Consider the following 21,963-nt stretch of genomic DNA (forward strand, 5'->3'; position numbering starts at 1 on the left):
CATACCAAATTCTGCAGCAAAACGAAGAGCAGCAACCGTCCTTTCATTCAACACTCAGTTGCTTACTTTCATTTTTCGGATTTTATCAGGTATAATGTGTGCATCGTGTATTGATTTCAATAACCTCACATCTCCAATCCTTGCGTCCCGTTCATGCACAAAAATTAAATCATTACAACTTGAAATTTTAGCCTCAGTTGATGTATTTTTATTTAGAAAATTATTTTTTAACCCCTTTATCAAATGGGGGAGGTCATAAATTATAAAAACCTTATGACTACATATTTCAAAAAATGTTTCATCTGCAAACAAATTTCAATAAAACATTAAACATAATATAAAACTGAAGTAGTATTATTTAAAATATTTGTAAAGAAAATCTGAATGTAATTTTGCATTTATAAACTAAGGAAATAAAAATAATTCTATCTACCGTTTTAGAAATTAATTTGTAGAATTAATTTTAAATAAAAAACACTTTGTATTTATACACCACATACGAGTTTAATATTAGTTAGTACACAAGTCTTGGGTATTCAGAATTCATCACCCATCATTAGGTGTAAATACAAACCTTTGCAAGTTTATGTTAACATTTGATGATGGGTAATTTTGAATACCAGAACCTTGTTTTCTAACTAATATTAATTTCATGATTGACGTATAAATGCAAAGTTTTTTATTAATAAAATATTAAAAATAATTATTACCATAATCTTTCCCATTAATCAAATACATTCTTCGTGTTTCTTCTCTTAAATATTTAAGTGCTCCAACATTCGTTGCACCTTGGTCACATATACTGGCCTTAATAATAAAACCAGTGTCTGAAACAGCAGCGTACACTTCCCGAATACATTTAACTGAATGGCAGGAGTTGTCCCTTCACAGAAATAGTAAGCAATATCATAAAAAATCTCCCTTATCATAAAAACCAAGGCATGGTCCGCAAATCTGAAATAAGAAAAAAATATATATTCTCAAAATTATGACATTACAAATGGAACTAAATAATTTGTTTGCAATACTAATTTTTTTTTAAAAAACAAACCTGGCTTTTTCTCAATTCCAAAATCGAGAAGCCTTTGGAGTCCTTCATTTTTCACACCAAAAGATAGTTATGGTGACAGCGAAATTATTAAATATTAATTAATATTTTTTTTAAATGCTCTTGTGTTTGCATTTATTCCTGTTCGGAAACTCAATCCTCCAAGAAGTCTATATAAGGTTCGTCTTGAAGGCGATGCAAAAATTTTCTGCACGAGTATGTAACCCTTGGGAGAGTTTTTCAACAAAGCAAGGGACAAAATTAGCGCAGTTTTGTGGTATATTATTTTTTTATTTTTGCTTCCTTGGCTATATGTTCTTCAGTAAATAAAGCCGGTGCTGCTTCAGGAAGTAGCCTACAGTTTCCCTCAATGAACTTTGCCTGAAAATGTCTTTGACATACGCGAAATGCATAGCGAATTCTACTATGTGATGTGTCTAATTTTGGCAAAGCGATATAGTTTGACGATGTCCCCGGATACATGGCAAGAAAGCATACAACACTTTTTTGACATTGTTATAATTATCACAGGCGAGAAAAATAGAAGAGAAAAGGTGAGAAGACACACGCACGACGTAGATTTAAGGTTAACACACGTTTTAAATTTAAACCATTTTTCACACGCGCTTTTTGCTTTTAATAGAAGAGAAAAGGTGAGAAGACTGACACAAACCGAAAAAATAACGAAAACAGGACACGCACGCCGTAGATTTAAGATTAACACAGGTTTTAAATTTAAACCGTTTTTCACACATGCGCCATTTGCTTTTTCTAACTGTGTGACGTCATGATGCGACATCAGCGCTCGTACGTAGCAAGTGCGTAGCGCTTACTCGAAATAGCGATGCGATACTACCAATTCCATTACTACCAACACAAGGGGGGTAAAACTCCATGACTACCAACACAAGGGGGGTAAAACACTTCGCAATAGGGACTGTCACCCCAGTGGAAGCAACTAGAGTTTTGAAATAGGAAGGATTTGGGAAAGAAATGAATATTTACAGTCTTATATGAGTTGCCAGTATAGAAAATGTAAAATCAGTACTTAACAGCCCTGCTTTACTTGAACTAATTTAAGTTCGAATACCTGGTAGGTGCACTAGAAGTAAAGAATATTTTTTTTGTATAAATTCTCGTGCCAACTTCGAAATGCATTCACCTATATCCAAAATACATAGGTATGGAAATAAGTTAGAAAAATATTTGATTTTTTAATACAAACTCTGTAAATGCATTAAAATGTAATCTCACTCGTTATTTTTTAGAAAAGGAATGAATTTATTTGAAAATATATTTATAAATTTTACTTTATTTTTTTGGATACGTATTTTTGTTTGTTTCTTTATATATAAATTGTACATTTGTGGATTCATTGCCGAATTCCAACTTCTTCCAACCAATTGATAATATAAAGGTGTTATTGAGATTATTTAAGCTTTCACATTGTTCCAAAAAACGTATTATTTATAAAATCTTATTGTAGCATTATTTTTCTTTTCCATTATAACCTAGCTTAATACTAGTCACTTTATTTTAATTTGCTATATTTATATTTAGAACATAAGGTTTTCTCACTTCAATTTGTTATCTTTTATTTGTCATCTTATATTTGTATGTTTCTTTTTTACTTTTTTGCAGTTTAAAAAAAAACTAATTTGTTTAGTTTTAGTTATTTAGTTGAATTATATAGTTATTTTTCATATTATATATTACATAATGAATTGTTCACTGCTGTGATTTTTTCTGTAAAACTTTTTATTGTAAAAGGTTCTTTGAACCGTTGATATATAAATAAATAAATAATTGAAAAGACATTTTGTGAATGTTAAGGTCTGTATTTGCATTTAATAAAGTTTTGAGCTAAAAAATATTAATGTTATTCCATAAAATAGAGTTCTTAAAAAATACATTCAATAATAATGAAAAAAAACGTTTTAGAAAATCAGTAATTTTCTGTTTCTTAATTAACAAAAATTTAACAACGGAAAAAAATTATAATTTTACTTTTTTCATGAAAAGATAATACTTAAAGCGATAAGAGAAATGGAAAGCCAGAAAAAATACTTTATTTGCTAAAACTAATTCGCTGTTTTAATTTGTTATAATATCAAATTCCAAAAAAACTATGGCCTTTACACTAACGAGCAATATTATAAACCTATATTCAACAAAAAACGACATTGAAAAGATTATTTCTTAATATTTACACACATAAAAGTTGCATGCATTAAATTTAGATGCTATTTTTAATTTATTGCTTTATTATGCGTCACAGATACCTTTTACAATAGAAAACTGAACGTCATAATGAATTAAGTTATATACGGATAAAAATCAATATTAAAACAATATTCAACAAGAAAAATACATGTACATCTTCTTCTTCTTCACGTGTCATGTCGGGTCCCCCGACGTTGAAGATCACTTGGGAGAAAGTTTCCCTATCCCGAGCAGTGCGAAACAGCTCCTCCACAGTTCTAATCCTGGTCCGTGCTCGGATGTTTCGAAACCAGGAAAGCTGTTTTCTTCCGACCCCTCTATGTCCCTTGATCTTCCCCTTCACGACTAGCTGAAGTAAGGCATATTTATCACCTCTCAACACATGGCCAAAATATGAAATCTTACGGAGCTTAACAGTGGTGAATAGTTCTCTATTAGTATTGGCTCTACGTAATACTTCATTGTTGGTTATAATATCAGTCCAAGATATTATTTACATTCTACGGTGGATCCTCATTTCAAATGCTTCAAGGCGGTTTATAATATTAACTTTTAGAGTCCACGCCTCTACACCGTACAATAAGACAGACCATACATAACATTGGACCATTCGTTGTCTCAGCCAAAGGTTTACACTATCGTCACATGGAAGATTTTTAATTTTATTGAATCCTCTTCAGGGTGCTTCTATTCTGCATTATATTATATTCACATGTACATCAGTACATTCAAATTCGTAAATAACAACAAACGGCATGTTATGTTTATAAAATACAAGTTAAAACTCTTACCAGTTCAATGTCGAATCTCATTCGACATCGATTTTTTTACCATATATCATACTTTGGAATAAATAAATATAAATAAAATATAAATAATAAGGCCATTACTATGTTCATTTCCAAAATAAATCGAGTTTTTATTTTTTTTAAATAAAAAAATTAGTTCTTAATTTCTCCAAAGTATGAATTATGTAAAAAACCGACGTCAAATGAGATTCGACATTGCACCGGTAAGGGATAATAGTATTTCGTTGTTGGGGTCGTGCACTGAACTAAACTGTTATTTTTTTAACGTCTTTATGAAACAGCTTAATTCGTGAAACGGTAACTGTTTTTGCTTCTTTTATTAAAGAACCGAAGAAATCTCTAGTTACAACGCATGTTACGCAAGTGCCATCAATTATAATAACCAGCCAATGAGAGGTCATAAGCCCGGTAAATGCCTAGACTTCCATATCTTTATTTAAGGTATTCTCCATCCCTGTTGAAATTTGTTAATCTTAATGACTCCCGATGGCATTTGGACAAACTCAAGTATTGTAATTATAATAGAATTTAAAAAATAAATATTTTTGTGGTTTGATTATTTTTGTTGATTTATTGTTTAAAATAACAACTTTTTACATTGCAACTCTCTGACGCACGACCGAAAATTTTTACCACAGTTATTTCATAAAGGAGTTTTAAAAAAATGGTATCGTTTACAAGCTATAAATACCACAACAGAAAAAGTTCAAAATCCAAAACCAGAGTATTTAAATTTATTTCAACAGAGGGAAAACGTTTTTGAAAAGGTAATATGGAAGTCTAGGCATCTACAGGGCTTATGACCTGTCATTGGCTGGCTTAAGTGGCCACTTTACACACTGTGTAACATTCACCATTCTGTCCATGTTTGAACATCCTCATTTCCTCAACTCTTCCATCTGTTGACTTTTGTAAAGTAAAAGAGCTGAAACCTTTATCACGTGGGTGAGATTCATCCGGCTGAACCAAATCACCTACTAGGCAACGCCTGAAAACAATTCGCCAATTTTTATACTTCTTCTTTTACCAGGTAGTAATTCAACAATGTTTGAGTATGTCCAAATGAGTATATCCAGCCAGTCTGCAAGCTTTTGGACATACTCAAACATTGTTCAAGAATATTTATATTATTTTGGATGTTTGTAGCAGTAACTATGTAGATCATCGTTGTTTATAATATTTTTAAGAAATAAAATAACTTTGTTTTTTGAACCACTTTATATCGCTTACACAACCGACTAGTTTCGGCAACATTACGTTTCCATTTTTATTTTCACGGTTATCTAGTAACAGTAAGCATACATATTTTTTATTTTTGCTGTTGGTTCATCTAAACTGCCTAACTAGGGATAGCTTCCCCGTTCTAAGGCAGTAAATTATGTATTTTACAATGATATTTAAAAGTATTTACAGTTTTATCATAATGTGTGCTTTTTCAGTCTTAAAGATAAACAATGAATATCCAGAGAAAACATAAATAATACCAAAATCTCTATATCCTAAGTCCTAAGTCATTACTATTAAAACAAGCAACCAGCTTACGTCCTTCTACATCGGACAACAAATTCTCTGACTCCCTCCGACCAATATGGATTAAGAATGCAGTCAACACCTTCCTCAGCCTGGCAATCCCACCACATTTCCACGAAACTGGGATAAGGTTATATACCCTCGGGCCTATATAATATTGCTGCCTTTGAGCTAAAAAAGTATTGACTCCTCTCTGTAGAATCAGATCCTTATTGGAGTGTCTAGTATTATGAACATGACAAACCCTTGCGTATTTTTCCCTGTTGAGATGTGTGACCGCTACTGACCTCAATATATACTGTTGACGAATATCCAGCACTTGAAATTCTTTGAAGAGCGAATCACTCGGGTATCGGTATGGTTTTTATAATATAAATCTTAACACTGATTTTTGAGCTATAGCTGCTGAAGCCATAGTCGTTTTAGTGCAGCTTCCCCAGCCAATCAGACCATACGTTAGTATTGAATTTACCAATCCATAATACAATTGTTTTAGTTCTTTAATCCTTAGTATATTTCTTAAAGGTATGAAAAAATGAATCAAACGTTTTATTTTATTAGAAATTTCTTCAGTTTGTAGGTTCCATCTCATAAATTTATCTATTTTTAAACCCAAATATTTCACACTAGTGACATTTTCCAATAGTGTACATTTACAATTTACATTATTTATGCAATGATGTAATTTTAGTTCATACCCGGAGTTTGGTTGTCCCACCGAAGATGGGCTGAAACAGATAAACTTTGTTTTTTCTGCACTGAGAGTAAGCAAATTGTCGTATCTAACCCCTAACCCCCATCTAACCCCTAAACATACATAATTCACAAAGAAAGAGTTGACAAATAAGTTTGTGTCGATAAGTGTGGGAAGGGAGTAGTTGTGTTTAAATTGTGTGTCAACAAATAAAGTGGTTCATAAAACAAAGTTATCTTATTTCTCAGAAATATTCCTTCAGCATAATTATAATTTAAATTTGTTGCAACAGAGGGAAAGGAATATTTTATATTATTCATTTATTTATTATATATACGGCCTAAGCCAATTACAATGAAGAAACATAAATACAAGAAACTGAAAAAAAGGAACCTAAAACTTTTTTTATTTTTTTGATTTATAAATCATATAACACAAAATATTATACATTGAATTACATTCCTAAGAGTTACATAACTCAATTCGGGACATAAACAATATTAACATTTTGAAAATAACACATATTGAGAACAACAAAGAAACAAAGCAAGTTTAGCACCTTTATAACTAAATATACAACAACAATATATACGCATAAAACCTTTTCCTACACAAGCAGAATAAATATATATAAAAAAACGCTTTTCAGAATATAAAAAAAAGGAGTGAATTCACTAAGGGAGATAAAGTCATTAACATCACATGCCATGCAGGTGATGCTGTCATAGTGATGATGAGAACATATCCATCTCAGTTAGTAAACATCTGGATGCCTAAGAAATGTCGTATAGTACCATGAACACATGATTATTAGAAACATAATTCGGATATCCAAAACGTGTGTCAGACCAAATCATGGTGTTTACAACAGAGGCGGGGATAGATAGAGAGAAAATAGAAAAATAGAAAAAATAGCAAAGACAAACAAGGGCAAAACAATAATTGTATACAACATATTCAAAAAAACGAAAGACCTAAAACTTTGAGCTAAACCATACTAATCCAACTTCATCCCACACTGTTTAGTCGCGAAGAGATCTACGAAAAGCCGGAAGATCTATCCCAAAAAATTCCAAGTCGTGTGATAAATTGGGGACATTGGGGCATTAAAACTAAAGTTGCTCTTAGAAGATTTTATAAATAGCAAATTTTGACTTCTGGTGACACGGTTGGGAACATGAAAAGAAATTGATTGCAACAGAGATGGGACATCACTTAAAGCATTAAGTATTTTGAAAATGCATATAAGGTCCATCTCAGTTCTACGTCTCTCCAATGAAGACAGATTACGAGATTGTTCTATTTCAAAATAGGAATAATTACCCCTTTGTAATCCGAGAAACCATGCCACTTGTCTTAGAAAACGGTGTTGGACAGACTCGATATGGTCAATATGAGTCCTGTAGAATGGAGACCAAATAGGAGAAGCGTATTCTAGATGGGGTCGAACTAGTGAGCAATAAAGAGTTTTGATGGTATTAATATTTTTGAAGTCCGCCGTCACTCTATTGATAAAACCGAGAAGTTTGAGAGATTTGTTTACAATATTATCAATGTGTTCACAATAGGAGAGTTTACTATCTAAAGTAATGCCAAGATCCTTTATTGACGAAACCATTGAAAGGGAAGTATTTTTTAGTTTATCGTTGAATTGTATAGGTTTTTTTCGTCGCGAGAAAGATATTATTTTACATTTGTCCATGTTAAGTTGAAGACAATTGATGTCACACCACTCATTAAAACAATTAATATAATTTATTTGAATTATTTAAATTTTTTGATTTATTTTATTTATTTGATTAACTTTATTTATTTGATTTATTTAATTTATTTTATTTATTTTATTTATTTTATTTATTTTATTTATTTTATTTATTTTATTTATTTTATTTATTTTATTTATTTTATTTATTTTATTTATTTTATTTATTTTATTTATTTTATTTATTTTATTTATTTTATTTATTTTATTTATTTTATTTATTTTATTTATTTTATTTATTTTATTTATTTTATTTATTTTATTTATTTTATTTATTTTATTTATTTTATTTATTTTATTTATTTTATTTATTTTATTTATGTTATTTATTTTATTTGGGATTTTTACAGCTATTACATTTAAAAAAATGTAGAAATATATTACCAATACTAGAGACAATTAAAAATTTTAAAAAATCCACTGTAAATCTTATGACACATAATATGTAAGAAAAGAGTTTACGTAATTGCATGTGTGTGACGTTTGTATACATGAGTATGTGAATGTGTGTATGTGTGAATGAATGAGGGAGAGGGTATAGAGGGGAATAATTACCCCTTTGTAATCCGAGCAACCATGCCACTTTTCTTAGAAAACGGTGTTGGACAGACTTTATATGGTCAATATGAGTCCTGTAGAATGGAGACCAAATAGGAGAAGCGTATTCTAGATGGGGTCGAACTAGTGAGCAATAAAGAGTTTTGATGGTATTAATATTTTTGAAGTCCGCCGTCACTCTATTGACAAAACCGAGAAGTTGAAGAATATGAAAGTCTAAAGCATTTACAAGGCTTATGATCTGTGATTGGCTGGTTTTGGTGGCTACTTTACACAGTGTGTCAGGTCATAGGCGCTGTAAATGCCTAGACTTCCGTATTGCCTTCTTCAAAATGCTTTCCCCCTCATTCGCCACAAATTTAGATCTTAATCACTCCCTAGCAAGGAAACGCAGCCTGTCTACAAACATTTGGACATACTTAAAACATTTCAGAATATTTATATCTTACGGGTTATCAAAGAAATAAAACTGCATTAAAGAAAATGCTTTAATAAGTGGTTTTATGATATTGACTCGAGATTGGTTTACACGCGTGAAGCTGTTTACGCTGGTGCTAACATTTTCTATAAATATAATATTAAATTATTGCTACATTGTAAACATTTATTATAACTTGCAGGAAACATTCGACTATCGCTAACATTTAGGTACGACGACCGGTGGGCTTTATTTAATCGGCCCGCCGGGCCTAGTTTTTTCCACTTCAACGGTGTATACTATGTTTATTGGCGTACTTTATATATATATATATATATATATAAATATATATATAGTTGGATAATTTATAAAGCGCCATTTTTGTGAAAATCACCTCAAGGGCGCTGTACAATTAATAAATATCCCAGTACGTCTTGCAGCTACAGAGCGCATGGACGGTTGGGATTCTAGTTCCTCGTTTTCAATTAAGATCAATCAAAAATTATAATAGATAGGAGCTAGATTACAGGACGTCTTGCAGCTACAGAGCGCATAGACAGTTAGAAATTGACAAATAAATTTAGTGTATTACAAAATAATAATAATATGAATGGTAAAAAGGAGTAAGATTACAACACGCCTTGCTGCTACTAAGCGCATAGACGATTGGAATTCTAGACCCCGTTTACAAAATTAAGGTATTTTAAAGTTGATATATTAAAGCTAGATAACCAATCATCGTGCAGCTACAAAGCGCATGGATGAGAGGAATTCCAGCAAAGTTAAAACAATATCAATAAATTTATAAAAAATAGAGTATAGTAGTAAATTGGTCAAGTGTTCATACCAAGAAGTAAGCAATAAAAAACTAAATAAATCAAACACTGTTTCAACTCCATGGTTAACAAAGGGAGATAGATGTCCTTTGCAATGTGAAACTGCGACTCCTAACTAAAAAATATTATTTTAACGTTTTGGCGTAGAAAATCATTATACGGCAGTCTCGCGGCAAATACTATCTATTTTATTTTTTGGTAATTTTTCCCGTAATATGTAGGCCATAGAACGTCTTTTCCACATCAGGCCGTTTTGAATTTCCAAAAGATAAGAAATTGAACCACATTATCAATTGAACATGTCTGAATTTTTTGTTTTTCCAATATTAAAGAATTTACCAAATTTAATGAAATTTTATTAATAATTCTTTGATTTTTCATTGTTTTGTTATTTTTTATGTGTGAGGTAAGTCGGGGGAAGATGCCTAATGGGGGAAGATGCTCAAGCTCACCTAATTATTTCCCTTATCACAAAATGTCACTGTAATGACCGTTTTAGTAGTCATCCATTAGTAGCCAAACGCATGTGTTAAATTACGGAGCTATTGAATGTATTTTAAAGGAAATGTTCTGAAAAAACTAGGTACGTACTCCTTTTTGGTAGTAATTGAGATAGGTTTTATTGCATAATAACATGCTGTGCGGACAAGATTTTGTTGTTTAAGGTTATGTTGTGTGCTCCTGAGATTTATTGATGAGTTATTTCCCATCAATGGGGAAGATGCCATTTTTAAAAAATAAATAGTTTAAATGTCAATAAACACTTGTATCCCTTTATCTTTACATATATAATTCTTCTATACGCGTGATGTCACCGTACTCGTCCTAAACGACTTAACCGATTTACGTGCGCTTTTCAGAGAAATATAGATCTAGGCGCTGTGCGTGTTCGTAGATATTAAAATCTTTAATCAAATGTGTAAAAAAAAAGTTAGGAGCATAAATGTTTTATTCATCGATCTACCAGGGTTGCATTCGAGGAGAATGCATTTGTAAAAAAATGGTGAGAGGTTTTTTTTGTGTATGAAAAAAGTTTGTTTTTGAATGTTTAAAAACAGCATTTGTTTTTTGTGGATCTTAATCAGATTCTTTCCTTAAATTCCTTATAATTTCTACCCATTTCTTTCTTTTTATTGAATTTTTAGTAACACTAAAATAATATTAAATTCAATACATTTAAAAAAATCGTATTCCTACATAAGTACACTCGTTTGTTGGTGAGACAGCCGGAGTTTGACGTTTGCAAAAAAATGCCATATTTGAAAAAATATTTATTTTATGTTTTGGAATTCAACCATAAACAAGTACCTAAGTACCCACTTGAATTGAATATTTGAATAGTAATATTTTTTACTTTTGGAGTTCAATCATAGATTCATAATTGGAACCAGTAGGTGGAAAGTTCGAATATCTTAAAAACTATTGCGGAACCAGGCAGGCAACCAGGCAGGCAAGCCAACGTTTATTCATTTATTTATTTGACACTTTATATACATATACAATATATATACATAAGGGCGGGCAAATTGCCTTAGGGCAACTTCTTCCTACCTACCCAAACCGTTCAGACTGAGAAAATTATAAATACATGGACATATTGAATCTTACAATTTTATACAAAAATTAAAAGCAAAGATTAACAAAAATAAAAATATATTTAAAAAAAATTAACACTACTATAAAGAGAGGAGAGGGGATAGGAAGGAAAGAAGAAGGATAAATAAACAATTTAAATATTTAGATAGCGACATTTCAATCTTGACTTAAATGTAAATAAAGAAAGGGCGTCTCTAACATTAGTGGGCAGGGCAATGTCTGTCGGGTCCGCTAGTATTATATAAAAAAAAGTTTATTAGTTAAATAAAACTACATCATTTTTATTTAATACATAGAACAATGCCGCGGACGTATATTAGAACGTCTTCCAGAGCCTTATGGACGGAAAATAGGCTTAAACTTGCTTTTCAAGAAATAACTAATAAAATTTTGCTAGCTAATAATATTTTTTTGTTTTAACTTTTTTTATTTTTTTTTATTTAAAATTTTTCTACATTATTTGATTACTATATTAAAGTCTGAGCATTCGATGACTGCTTCTATAGCAGTTTATTGGGACGAAACTCAATGTAGATATTTGACAGTAATGATTTGCAAAATTAGTTTCCATGGTTGCTTTATTACAACAAAAAGAGAGGTTACGAAAATTGTTAGTAAAACAAATGGCGCAATGTGTTATGCAATCTCAAACCAGTTTTGGTTTATGTAGTTCCAAACGCATCAAGACTTAATACTGACTTAGTTATATGTTAACAGTAGTTCTGTGCGCACTAAAGCGGCCTTTATTTAAATAATTTAGTGTATTATTGAAGTTCAGATGTTTTAAGACAGTGTTTACTTGAATACTTTTAATATTGTCAAATATTTATTTTGGTTTTAAGAAATGTAGGTTATTAAAAAATGTTAAATTTGCAATATTTGGAAACAAGCATTTGCTATCTTAGTCAAATAACACTAGAAAATATCATTTAAACTGCAGTTAATGTTTGTAGAAAATTCTGACCTATTTTTTAATCTTATCTTTTCTTTTGTATTCACTAAAATAGCGGTGTATAAAGAAGTTAATTCGTTGTATTTTTTTTGTATTTGACTCTTTTCATTTGGTAAGCGAGTATTATTTATTCCACATAAATTATTAAATTCCATATGTATATAAATTATATTGTGATTATTTAATGTAATAAAATAAATAAATCAACAATGTTATGAGTATGTCCAAATGCTTGCAGACTGGCTGGATTTTCCCCCTAGGGAGTTGTTCACATTTAAATTTTTTGCAACAGTGAGGGAAAACATTTTTGAGAAAGGAATATGGGAGTCTAGGCATTTACAGGGCTTATGACTTAAACCAACCAATGACAAGTCATAAGCCCTGTGAATGCCTAGACTCGCACATTCCCTTTTCAAAAATGTTTTACCCCACTTTTGCAACAAATTAAAAAATAAAACAAGTTTGTTTTTAACCACTATTTTTTTTATTTTTCATCGAATGGTTTCAATGTGAACCTTGACAAAGAAGCTTGATTGCTTTGAAACCGGTCGGTGAAAAAAAAAGTGGTTAAAGACAAGGTTGTTTTATTTATTTTATTATTTATTCCACTATAACGCCCGGTTATATCAAATGTAACAGCTTGCCCTACAGACTAGAAGCGAAGAGTGATTTTATTTACAGGAAAGCAATAACAAATATCATAAATATCTACCTACATGGTATATAATATTATAATATATGTAACATTTACTTTATATTACTATTTTTTTCTGTGTGATACAACAACATCTCTCATTTATAAAATCAACTCAAACGACGATTATTATTAACGTCGTGATATATTATGTTATGTAGCTATAGTATCCATTACTTTAATAGATAGCGTGTATAAAAGTTTAGAAATAAAAAAATATATTCAGTAGGTATTAGGTATTCCCATTTCGTTTGAAATTTGAAATGTCAACCGGCAGATTTGTTCTAGAAATGAATAATTCCAAAAACAGACGCGTCGACCGCCACATGTCCTGCGAAGTGAAAAAATAATGTTCGATATACTGTTTTCCAAATAGAGAATCTTGAAGAAATTGTGTAATCCGCAAGCTTACTCCAGGAGCAAAAAACGACACTGGGTTTTAAATGTTTAGAATATAGTATACTTATTTGTATAAAGAAAGAAAAAGGTACAATCGGCTAGTTTCATGGCTCACTGCTGGCACTGGGCGTGTTTTATTAATATTAAGAGAGAAAAAAACGAACAGTGGCAATAATTTATAAGAAATTAAAATGATTTGATTATTTTTCTGTAAATAAAGTTACCGTAAAACATTGTTATGGATGGTCAAATACAATAATAAGCTGCGCATATTCACTTATATAGACAATTCGCCCCTGCTACAGGCCGTATAATATGTGGACATAAGTATAAGTGTCGATGCCATATACAAAAAAAAAAAATGTATTTTTCAAAATATCTGAAACGCGAATGTTTGAACAAGCAGAATGGTGAATATTACACAGTGTGTAAAGATCCCACTTAAAGCAGCCAATAACAGGTCATGAGCCCTGTAAATGCCTAGACTTCGCTTATCCCTTCTCAAAAATATTTTCCCTCCCTGTCACAACAAATTTAGATCTTAATAAACTCCCTAGGGAGGAAATTCAGCTTGTCGACATGCTTAAAACATTGTTGAAAAAAAATTCTTACCGATTTTTAATATTTCTAGGGTCAGGAGTGAATAAATCTTAAAATTCGTGTCTATTTAAATGAACATCCAGGCTAAAAGGGTTAAACAATTGCCGATCGAAGACCGATTAAAGAATGAAAGGCACATTTGAAAAAATCGTGTTTTTATATGTTAATTAAAAAATTATATATTCTTAAATCGGTTATATACTGAACCAAAAATCATGCTAAAATCTTGTTGCAAGACTGTAAAAGAGTTGTTTTTTGCTTAAGATTCATTGTATGAAAATACTTTTTTTATATTTAAATTTATTTATAAATGTATAATATTTAAATTTATTTATAAATTTATTATATTTAAATTTATTATAATAAATTTATTATATTTAAATTTATTATAATTAATTTATTATTAATATGGAAGTCTAGGTATTTACAGAATTATGACCTGTCATTGGGTGGTTTAGTGGCCACTTTACACACTGTGTAACATTCACCATCAGTGTGTAAAGTGGCCACTTGAACCAGCCATTGACAGGGCATAAGCCTTGTAGGTGCGACTTATATATTACCTTCTCTTAAGTGTTCTTCATCTCTAATGTAATATGTTAATAAAAATTACTCTCATTCCATTAATTCGCACAATACTGTAATTAAATGTGCTGAAAAATTAAAACAGTTTCAGGGAAAAAAATGCTTTACCAATGCAGTGCCCTATGCACCGTTAGGTACGGAATGGGAATGATTGATTCATTGACTGTTTAAGTGTATGTAAGCAAAAACGAAAAAATTGAATCGATTTTTCCAGCGTTCGAATAATGAAAATTATTTTGATTTTATCGCCATAAAAATTTTTACTCTAAAAATTGACAGTGGATAACGAAACATACCAATTTCTCCCTACTCGTTTCCGAACCGGTATAGTCTCAGAGATAATATAGAACTATGCCTAGTTTATATTCTGATGATTGGAGAATTCACAAAATAATTCTGGCTTCTGTAGCGTGTACGCCACAACAAAGATAGACTGCAATCTTGTACGTCTATTGGTACTTTAATACCTTTCAGTCTAGTCAAATCAGGGACATATTTACATCTTAAAACAGAATATCTGTGCTGCGTCGCCATTGACTAAATTGTACTATTTTTCACATAGCGATAATTAGAAAGCCGGTGATCGATACTAACTACTTTTATCAGGAAAATTCTAATTGTTAAACGACAAAATTAATAAATAATAAGACGTGGGTAAAAAATTAGTTAATATATTAAAATAAAATAAAATTACCTTGTTTTTATGTACCACTTATATTTTTTATAATTTGACAATTAACTAGTTTTGGCAATACTATGCCTTCTTCAGGGTTAATTACAAACTAACATAACAAATATATTTTTTTTACAGTGAAGTTAGAGTAGGCGTGGCCACGGGGGTAGAGAAGAGAGGGGGTCTGTGTGTGCTTCAAACATCAAAAATAAAAATGGTTGGTTAATAAATGTTGTTTTTCAGAGAAATGGTATTTGGCCTATGGAACCTGGCAATTTTGGCCATAGGTTTGGTCAGCATATTACTATGGTACGCTACTCATCTAAATAGATACTTCCAACACCGAGGAGTTGTCTCCACCAACTATGCTCTCCCGTTTTTCGGTCACATGATACGGATATTTTTTGGGAAGGAACACATTTTGCAGACAGTTTACAGGGCCTACCATTCACACCCGGATGACAAGTAAGTGAAATAATCAAACTTAAAAATATGTCCAAATTTTTAAGAAAACTACTGGAGTACATCCCCCTTGTAAGCGTATCGAAATTGATAGGTGGAGATGGGGAGATGCGTGAAGCATCCCTACGACTTAGTTGTACGAAAAGACGGACCAGTTTGACAAAAAAAATTGACGAAGAAGATTAAAATTCACTGGAAAGCATACAAGACGATGACAATAGTCAAAAATGCTGATATACAAAAATATAAAACCAGACAACAACAATACTACTATATTTAAAAAGCAAAGGCAGACGTAGGACAGTCAAAAATACTATACAATGGACTTAAACACTAAAATGACTTGCTTTAATTACCACTTGAAAAATTACACTGGAGATAAATTTAAAATCAGGCTGAAAAAGCATGTGATGACTACACTTACCAGACGAGACAAAACATAAGACCTCATCATAGGGTTTTTTAAATAATTAATAAATAAAATAATATTATAAAAGGCTGAACACCTGGTTGGTTGATTTTAAGGACAAAATGAGCCACACTGAAAATATGTGTATTATTAATTTAAAGCATTAACTTTGTTGTCAAACATTTTACTAAATTTTATTGAATATTTGTATTTAATCACCTAATTTTATTGCGAATTAACCAAACCGTATTCAACATTTTTGAGTTTGTCCAAATTTTTGTAAATATTGTTGATAAATCCACCTGGTCCATCGAGAAGTATAAAAATTAAAAAAAAAAATTCAGGCGTTGCCTAGTATGTGGGTGAAATAATTCAAATAGATGAATCTCACCCGCATAAATAAAGGTCACAGCTCTTTAACTTCACAAACCTCAACAGATGAACGAGTTGAAGGAATAATAATTCAAATATGGGCAGAATAGTGAATGTTACATAGTGAGTAAAGTGGCCACTTAAACCAGCCAATGACAGGTCATAAGCCATGTAGATGCCTAGGCTTCTATATTACCTTCTCTAAAATGTTCTTCATCTCTGTTGAAATATTTCAATCCTAACCGTATTTGTTATTTACCATTTTTTAAATGAAATATTAATTATAAAACTGATTATTTTGCTTAATTTGACGTTAAGTCATCACATCACTGTGGCCATATATGAAGCAAAGTGCAGTCACACGGAAAAAAAAAATCCACGCGTTATATACAAAATAAATTTTAAATTTTAACCTCGCGTGAAGATTCATAATTGCACCCCAGTAGCTCAATCACAAATAACTATCGACGTGCCAATAAGCGACGTGATAACAATTTCTCACCATGGTCGTTTATCGTATTCGCTACCACAATGGAACATCCGTGAACACCTAATAAAATATTCAAAAACTGCTATTTTTATTTATTTATTTATTATTTATCATGCCACTTATTGCATTTAGCCGGCGGTTGGCAAGCCGAATTTAATTTTTACTTTTTTGCATGAGATACTTCTTACTATTTTGCAAACGCAATATATTGAATTAATTTATATAGTAAACGCCGATTTTTCGCTAATAAACTGTATTTATTTACGAGGAAAATGAAAATCAAACCGACACGAGCGTCGACTTAGAGATTACACACGCGTTGACTTGTGACTGCAATAACTTAAGCATGTTCATTATTAATAATATTTTGAGTTTGTCCAATTTTTTGTAGACAAGGACTGGATTCAACTCCCTAGGGAGCTGATAACATTAACATATTACAACAGAGATGAAGAACATTTTAGAAAAGTTAATATAGAAGTCTAGGCATCTACAGGGCTTATGACCTGTCATTGGCTGGTTTAATTGTCCATGAAGAAGTATAGAAATTGAAAAAATAAAATTTTCAGGTTTTGCCTAGTATGTAGGTGAAATAATTCAATCACACGAATCTCACCCGTATAAATAAAGGTTTCAGCTCTTAAACTTCACAAACATCAACAGATGAAAGAGTTGAAGGAATATAGATGTTCAAATATGGGCAGAATAGTGAATGTTACCAGTGTGTAAAGTGGCCACTTAAACCAGCCAATGACAGGTCATAAGCCCTGTAGATGCCTAGACTTCTATATTACCTTCTCTGAAATGTTCTTCATCTCTGTTGTAATATGTTAATGTTCATTACTGTTCATTGTGATCGCTCAAATGCTTAGCATGTGTTTAAGCACGTCGATAGTGATTTATAATTGAGCTACAGGGCCCATTCCGTTTTTCTAGGTCCGTTGTTCATAAATACATTAATACTAACAAAATAAATAGGACCACCTAATAAAATTATGTAAACGAATGCCTCGACAAGAGTTGTGCCCAGGGTTTCCATATTGAAAAAAAGTCGGTAAATGGTTTTATGCATAAGTTAATTTTCTAAGATTCATTATACTATACTAATTTGTTTGTGTAGCTGTTTCAAATTGTCAGTAAGGTGGCAGTAAGTCACATCTTGCTGGAGGGTGTGATTCTGCAAAAAGCTGCGAACGTCCAGTTGCATTCCACCGGCGACACTACTGACTAGTCCTACTCGTTAGCGCCCACATCGCGAACCTCGGGCAATGAGATCACACTCATAACGGTGTGATCACAGCAGATAACGAGAGAATGAATGGCGAGTTTTTGGCGACTCCAAACCAGATCCAACCAGCTAAGGAATATAAGGGACAAAATGATCAATCAAACCGCTCATACACGCTTCTGTGTAAGATTCATGTAAAAAAGTTAATTGAACAGGAATGTTGCGTCTCATAAAATGAAATAATACGGACCAAAATGGACACCAAGTCGTTGAAACAATAGGCATAATCCCCCAGTCTACACACGTGCGTTTCCAGAAATTATCAAGCAGCCAGTGGGCTACATGGTGACGGTATCTACCTACTGTCTACAAAAGATTCTCTTCGGACATCTATCTCCCTTTGTTTAGTGTTTGATACAGTGCTTCATTTACTTAGTTTTTTATTGCTTACTTCTTGGCATGAACACTTGACAAATTTACTACTGTGCTCTATTTCTTGTAAATTTATTGATAGCATTTTAACTTTGCTAGAATTCCACTCGTCCATGCGCTTTGTAGCTGCACGATGATTGGTTATCTAGCTTTCATATGTCATCTTTAAATACCTAAATTTTGTAAATGGGGTCTAGAATTCCAATCGTCTATGCGCTTAGTAGCTGCAAGACGTGTTGTAATCTTACTCCTTTTTATTATTCATATTATGTGTTTATTTTTATACACTAAATTTATTTGACAATTTTTAAAATGTGTAAATAGGGGCTCAATTTCTAACTGTCTATGCGCTCCGTAGCTGCAAGACGTCCTGTAAACTAGCTCCTATCTGTTAATTGATTTTAATTGAAAACGAGGAACTAGAATCCCAACCGTCCATGCGCTCTGTAGCTGCAAGACGTACTGGGATATTTATTAATTGTACAGCGCCCTTGAGGTGATTTTCACAAAAATGGCGCTATATAAATTATCCAACCAAATATATATATATATATATAAGGGAAGGTAACCCCGACTAACAGATTCACTAGAGGAGGCAACGGGAAACCACTTTGGTCATATTTTCCCAGGAATCACTCCAGGGAGTACATCAATAAGCAGTCGTCCTGGCTGCGAAATATAAAAGTAGCGTAAGACAGAAATGCTTTCGATGCAGCGATCGTCAACGTCGGGGGAACTCGGCAAGGCATCGAATGAAGAAGAAGTGGCTGTCTAAATTCACATGCAATTAAATAAAAGTTAGTTACTTTTTGCAGGTTTTTTGGATTCTATGCCTTCAATAACCCAACAGTAGTTATCAAAGATTTGGATCTTGTCAAGAAGATAACTGTTAAGGACTTCGATAGCTTTATGGACCATAAAGTGTTCATGGATGAAGATGCGGATCCACTATTTGGAAAAAACTTATTCTTTCTAAAAGGTAGTAACCAATTTGAAAGGTAGTACAAAGAATGCATCATATTTTTTTCTTACGGTTAAAAAATTTAAAAGCATTTTTTCGTTTCATTAGTTATCAATTTTAAATTAACTTATAGCCCTTTTGCAAGTAAATGGTGAATTACATGCACTGTATTTGCCAATAAACTCCATATTTCGACACGAAGAATACAAAAAAAATAAAAAAATCAAACAAACGAAAGCTTTTTTGTGCGTGCCAAAAATGCCAATAATTTTCGGAGCAAAAAAAAAATCAATAGTGTTTTATGACCTTATATACAAAATAAAAAAAATATTGTAAAATTTATATCATTTTGGACTAGTAGCAATATTTTCAGACTTTTGACGGTCATCAAAGGCAATTTACTACACTCAGTACTCAGCCTTATTCTTGAGATCAGTGTTGAAAAAATGCTTTCTTCCTGTTTAAACCTCAACAATATCCTGTCAGGCGTCCTGTTAAGAGTTTATCCTCTGTGGGCTCCTGTGTATTAGATTAATAATGTTAAAGTTTGTGTTTAGAACCACCCACAGAGGCTTTAAAAGAAAGAGAAAATTGTTTTATTTTCTGCACTCCATCTTGCTCGATTAGCTCAACGTCGTAGTCTTTCGCGGTCACCATTTTGTTTGTACCTTCTGCATTCACTTCTGTTTTCAGCTAATAAATTCATACAGAGAAGCAACGCCTTTTATTAGTCTGTCCACTACTATGCAAAACAATCGAAGACCAGCAACTTCGCCACTTTGGACCTGCAACCCTCCAGACGTCGTCGGACCATCTGATCCAGGATTTCACATTTCTTCTGCATCCTGTTATCGGCCTCTAATTCGTAATTGTTTTCGAACTCCTACTTCTACAGGAAAACCTAATGCCTCTTAAGTAGGCAAGCGTGGTTAAGGTTCTCAGAAGGCATCCGCAGTATATGTCCTAGACAACCGTATCGTCTCAGCTTGATGACAGCTATCACCGGATTTGTAACTTAAAGATTGAATAAAAAAAAAACAAGTTTACTTTTAGTGGTTTCGTTTAAGGAAAACAGTTTTAGAAATTACTTACTTTGCATTTAAGACAATGATTAAATAAAAACCAAAGTAGTTCATTAAAAACGTACTTTATATTTTTAGGACAAAAATGGAGAGATATGAGAATAGCGATGAGTCCAGCATATACCGGCTCAAAAATGAAAAATATGCTGCCTTTTGTTCTGGAGTGTGCCCAACAAATGATTGTTTATTTCAAAAGAGAAGCTTTAAGAGAGAAAAATATCGCAGGTTAAAAATAAATGTACCTATTCTTTTAATATATGTCCATTTAACTTATCCATTACTGTATTATCAATACAACATTTCTTCTATTCGCAAATAATTTAGAAAATTAATCCACTAATCCGGGATCTTTTTAAAATGTATGTGTAATTGCACCATGTACGTACAAGTACTGTCGTTGTTCCCTTACATTAAAGTTGACCAATGAAATAGAGAAGTGGAATATAAATGTCAACAGTTTCTGCATTGATTTTTGACATATAAGAGTATCTAGGCGTTCGAAAGTTGCCACTGTAAATAATAAATTTAGTTATTACATTTTTTCCACCTGTTTTACTATCTTTCTGAGAAAACGTATCGAAAACCGGCCTTGTAATTGCTCAGTACTACCTCAGTAGATAAATACAGACGATCGTTAAGCATATCGTTTGGTCAATGGTCAAAAGTCAAGCGAGCATTTTTTGCCTGAATTGGGATTTATTGGAGTTTATAATCGCTTTGAAGTGGGCACTTTCTATCACAGAAGCCCATTTAAAATATAAATAAGAACTATTTTACATGTTAACGAAGTAAGGAACGCGGACTAATTTTGTCGTCATTCATTAGTTTGTTTCGATCATATAAAGTCAATATGGCAAGTAGGTAGAACGTACCGAGGTAGATACAGATAGTACAGATGTTAAGTATATCGTCTCGATATGTACAGATGAAGATAGCGTTCATAATGAGGAATTCCAGCCCAACCCGGAATTAAATTTTAAAAATGTTTTATTGTACACGTGAATATTTAAAATTTTGGAGTAAAATGAAATATCACAAAAACGCACGCAAAAATAAATAAAAAATGTTAAAAATAGTATTCATTTTAAAATCGTTAATAATGACGTCACTCCTTACATCTAGTAGTATTTCCGGTTTCCGCTTTAAAGCC

At 31.9% G+C, this 21,963-nt stretch overlaps 2 protein-coding genes across 8 annotated transcripts in view; one reads left to right on the plus strand and one right to left on the minus strand.

Annotated features, from left to right (window-relative positions):
• LOC148277965 (cytochrome P450 9e2-like) overlaps positions 1-1,976 on the minus strand; it is a 133,307-nt gene extending 131,331 nt beyond the window's left edge. Inside the window, exons 1-3 of the mRNA XM_088232104.1 lie at positions 1,052-1,976; positions 711-954; positions 6-302 (exon numbers count right to left, since the gene is read on the minus strand). The gene's annotated coding sequence lies outside the window, so the exon portion shown is untranslated. The remainder of the gene's footprint in view (positions 1-5; positions 303-710; positions 955-1,051) is intronic.
• LOC148277967 (cytochrome P450 9e2-like) overlaps positions 1-21,963 on the plus strand; it is a 49,878-nt gene that overhangs the window by 13,961 nt on the left and 13,954 nt on the right. For 4 of the 7 annotated variants that reach the window (XM_088232086.1, XM_088232092.1, XM_088232091.1 and 1 more), the window contains exons 2-4: positions 15,621-15,842; positions 19,586-19,749; positions 20,892-21,038. In XM_088232086.1, the coding sequence (XP_088088212.1) occupies positions 15,625-15,842; positions 19,586-19,749; positions 20,892-21,038 (529 nt within the window). In that variant the 5' untranslated portion in view covers positions 15,621-15,624. Of the gene's footprint in view, positions 1-10,411; positions 10,462-12,178; positions 12,321-12,405; positions 12,539-15,620; positions 15,843-19,585; positions 19,750-20,891; positions 21,039-21,963 lie in introns of those variants that run through there. The other 3 variants (XM_088232090.1, XM_088232089.1, XM_088232087.1) reach the window with 3 other exon arrangements.

This window comes from Micrasema longulum, unplaced genomic scaffold (assembly GCF_059751315.1).
Source record: "Micrasema longulum isolate JH-2025_06_02 unplaced genomic scaffold, ASM5975131v1 h1tg000948l, whole genome shotgun sequence".
NCBI classification, from domain to species: domain Eukaryota; kingdom Metazoa; phylum Arthropoda; class Insecta; order Trichoptera; family Brachycentridae; genus Micrasema; species Micrasema longulum.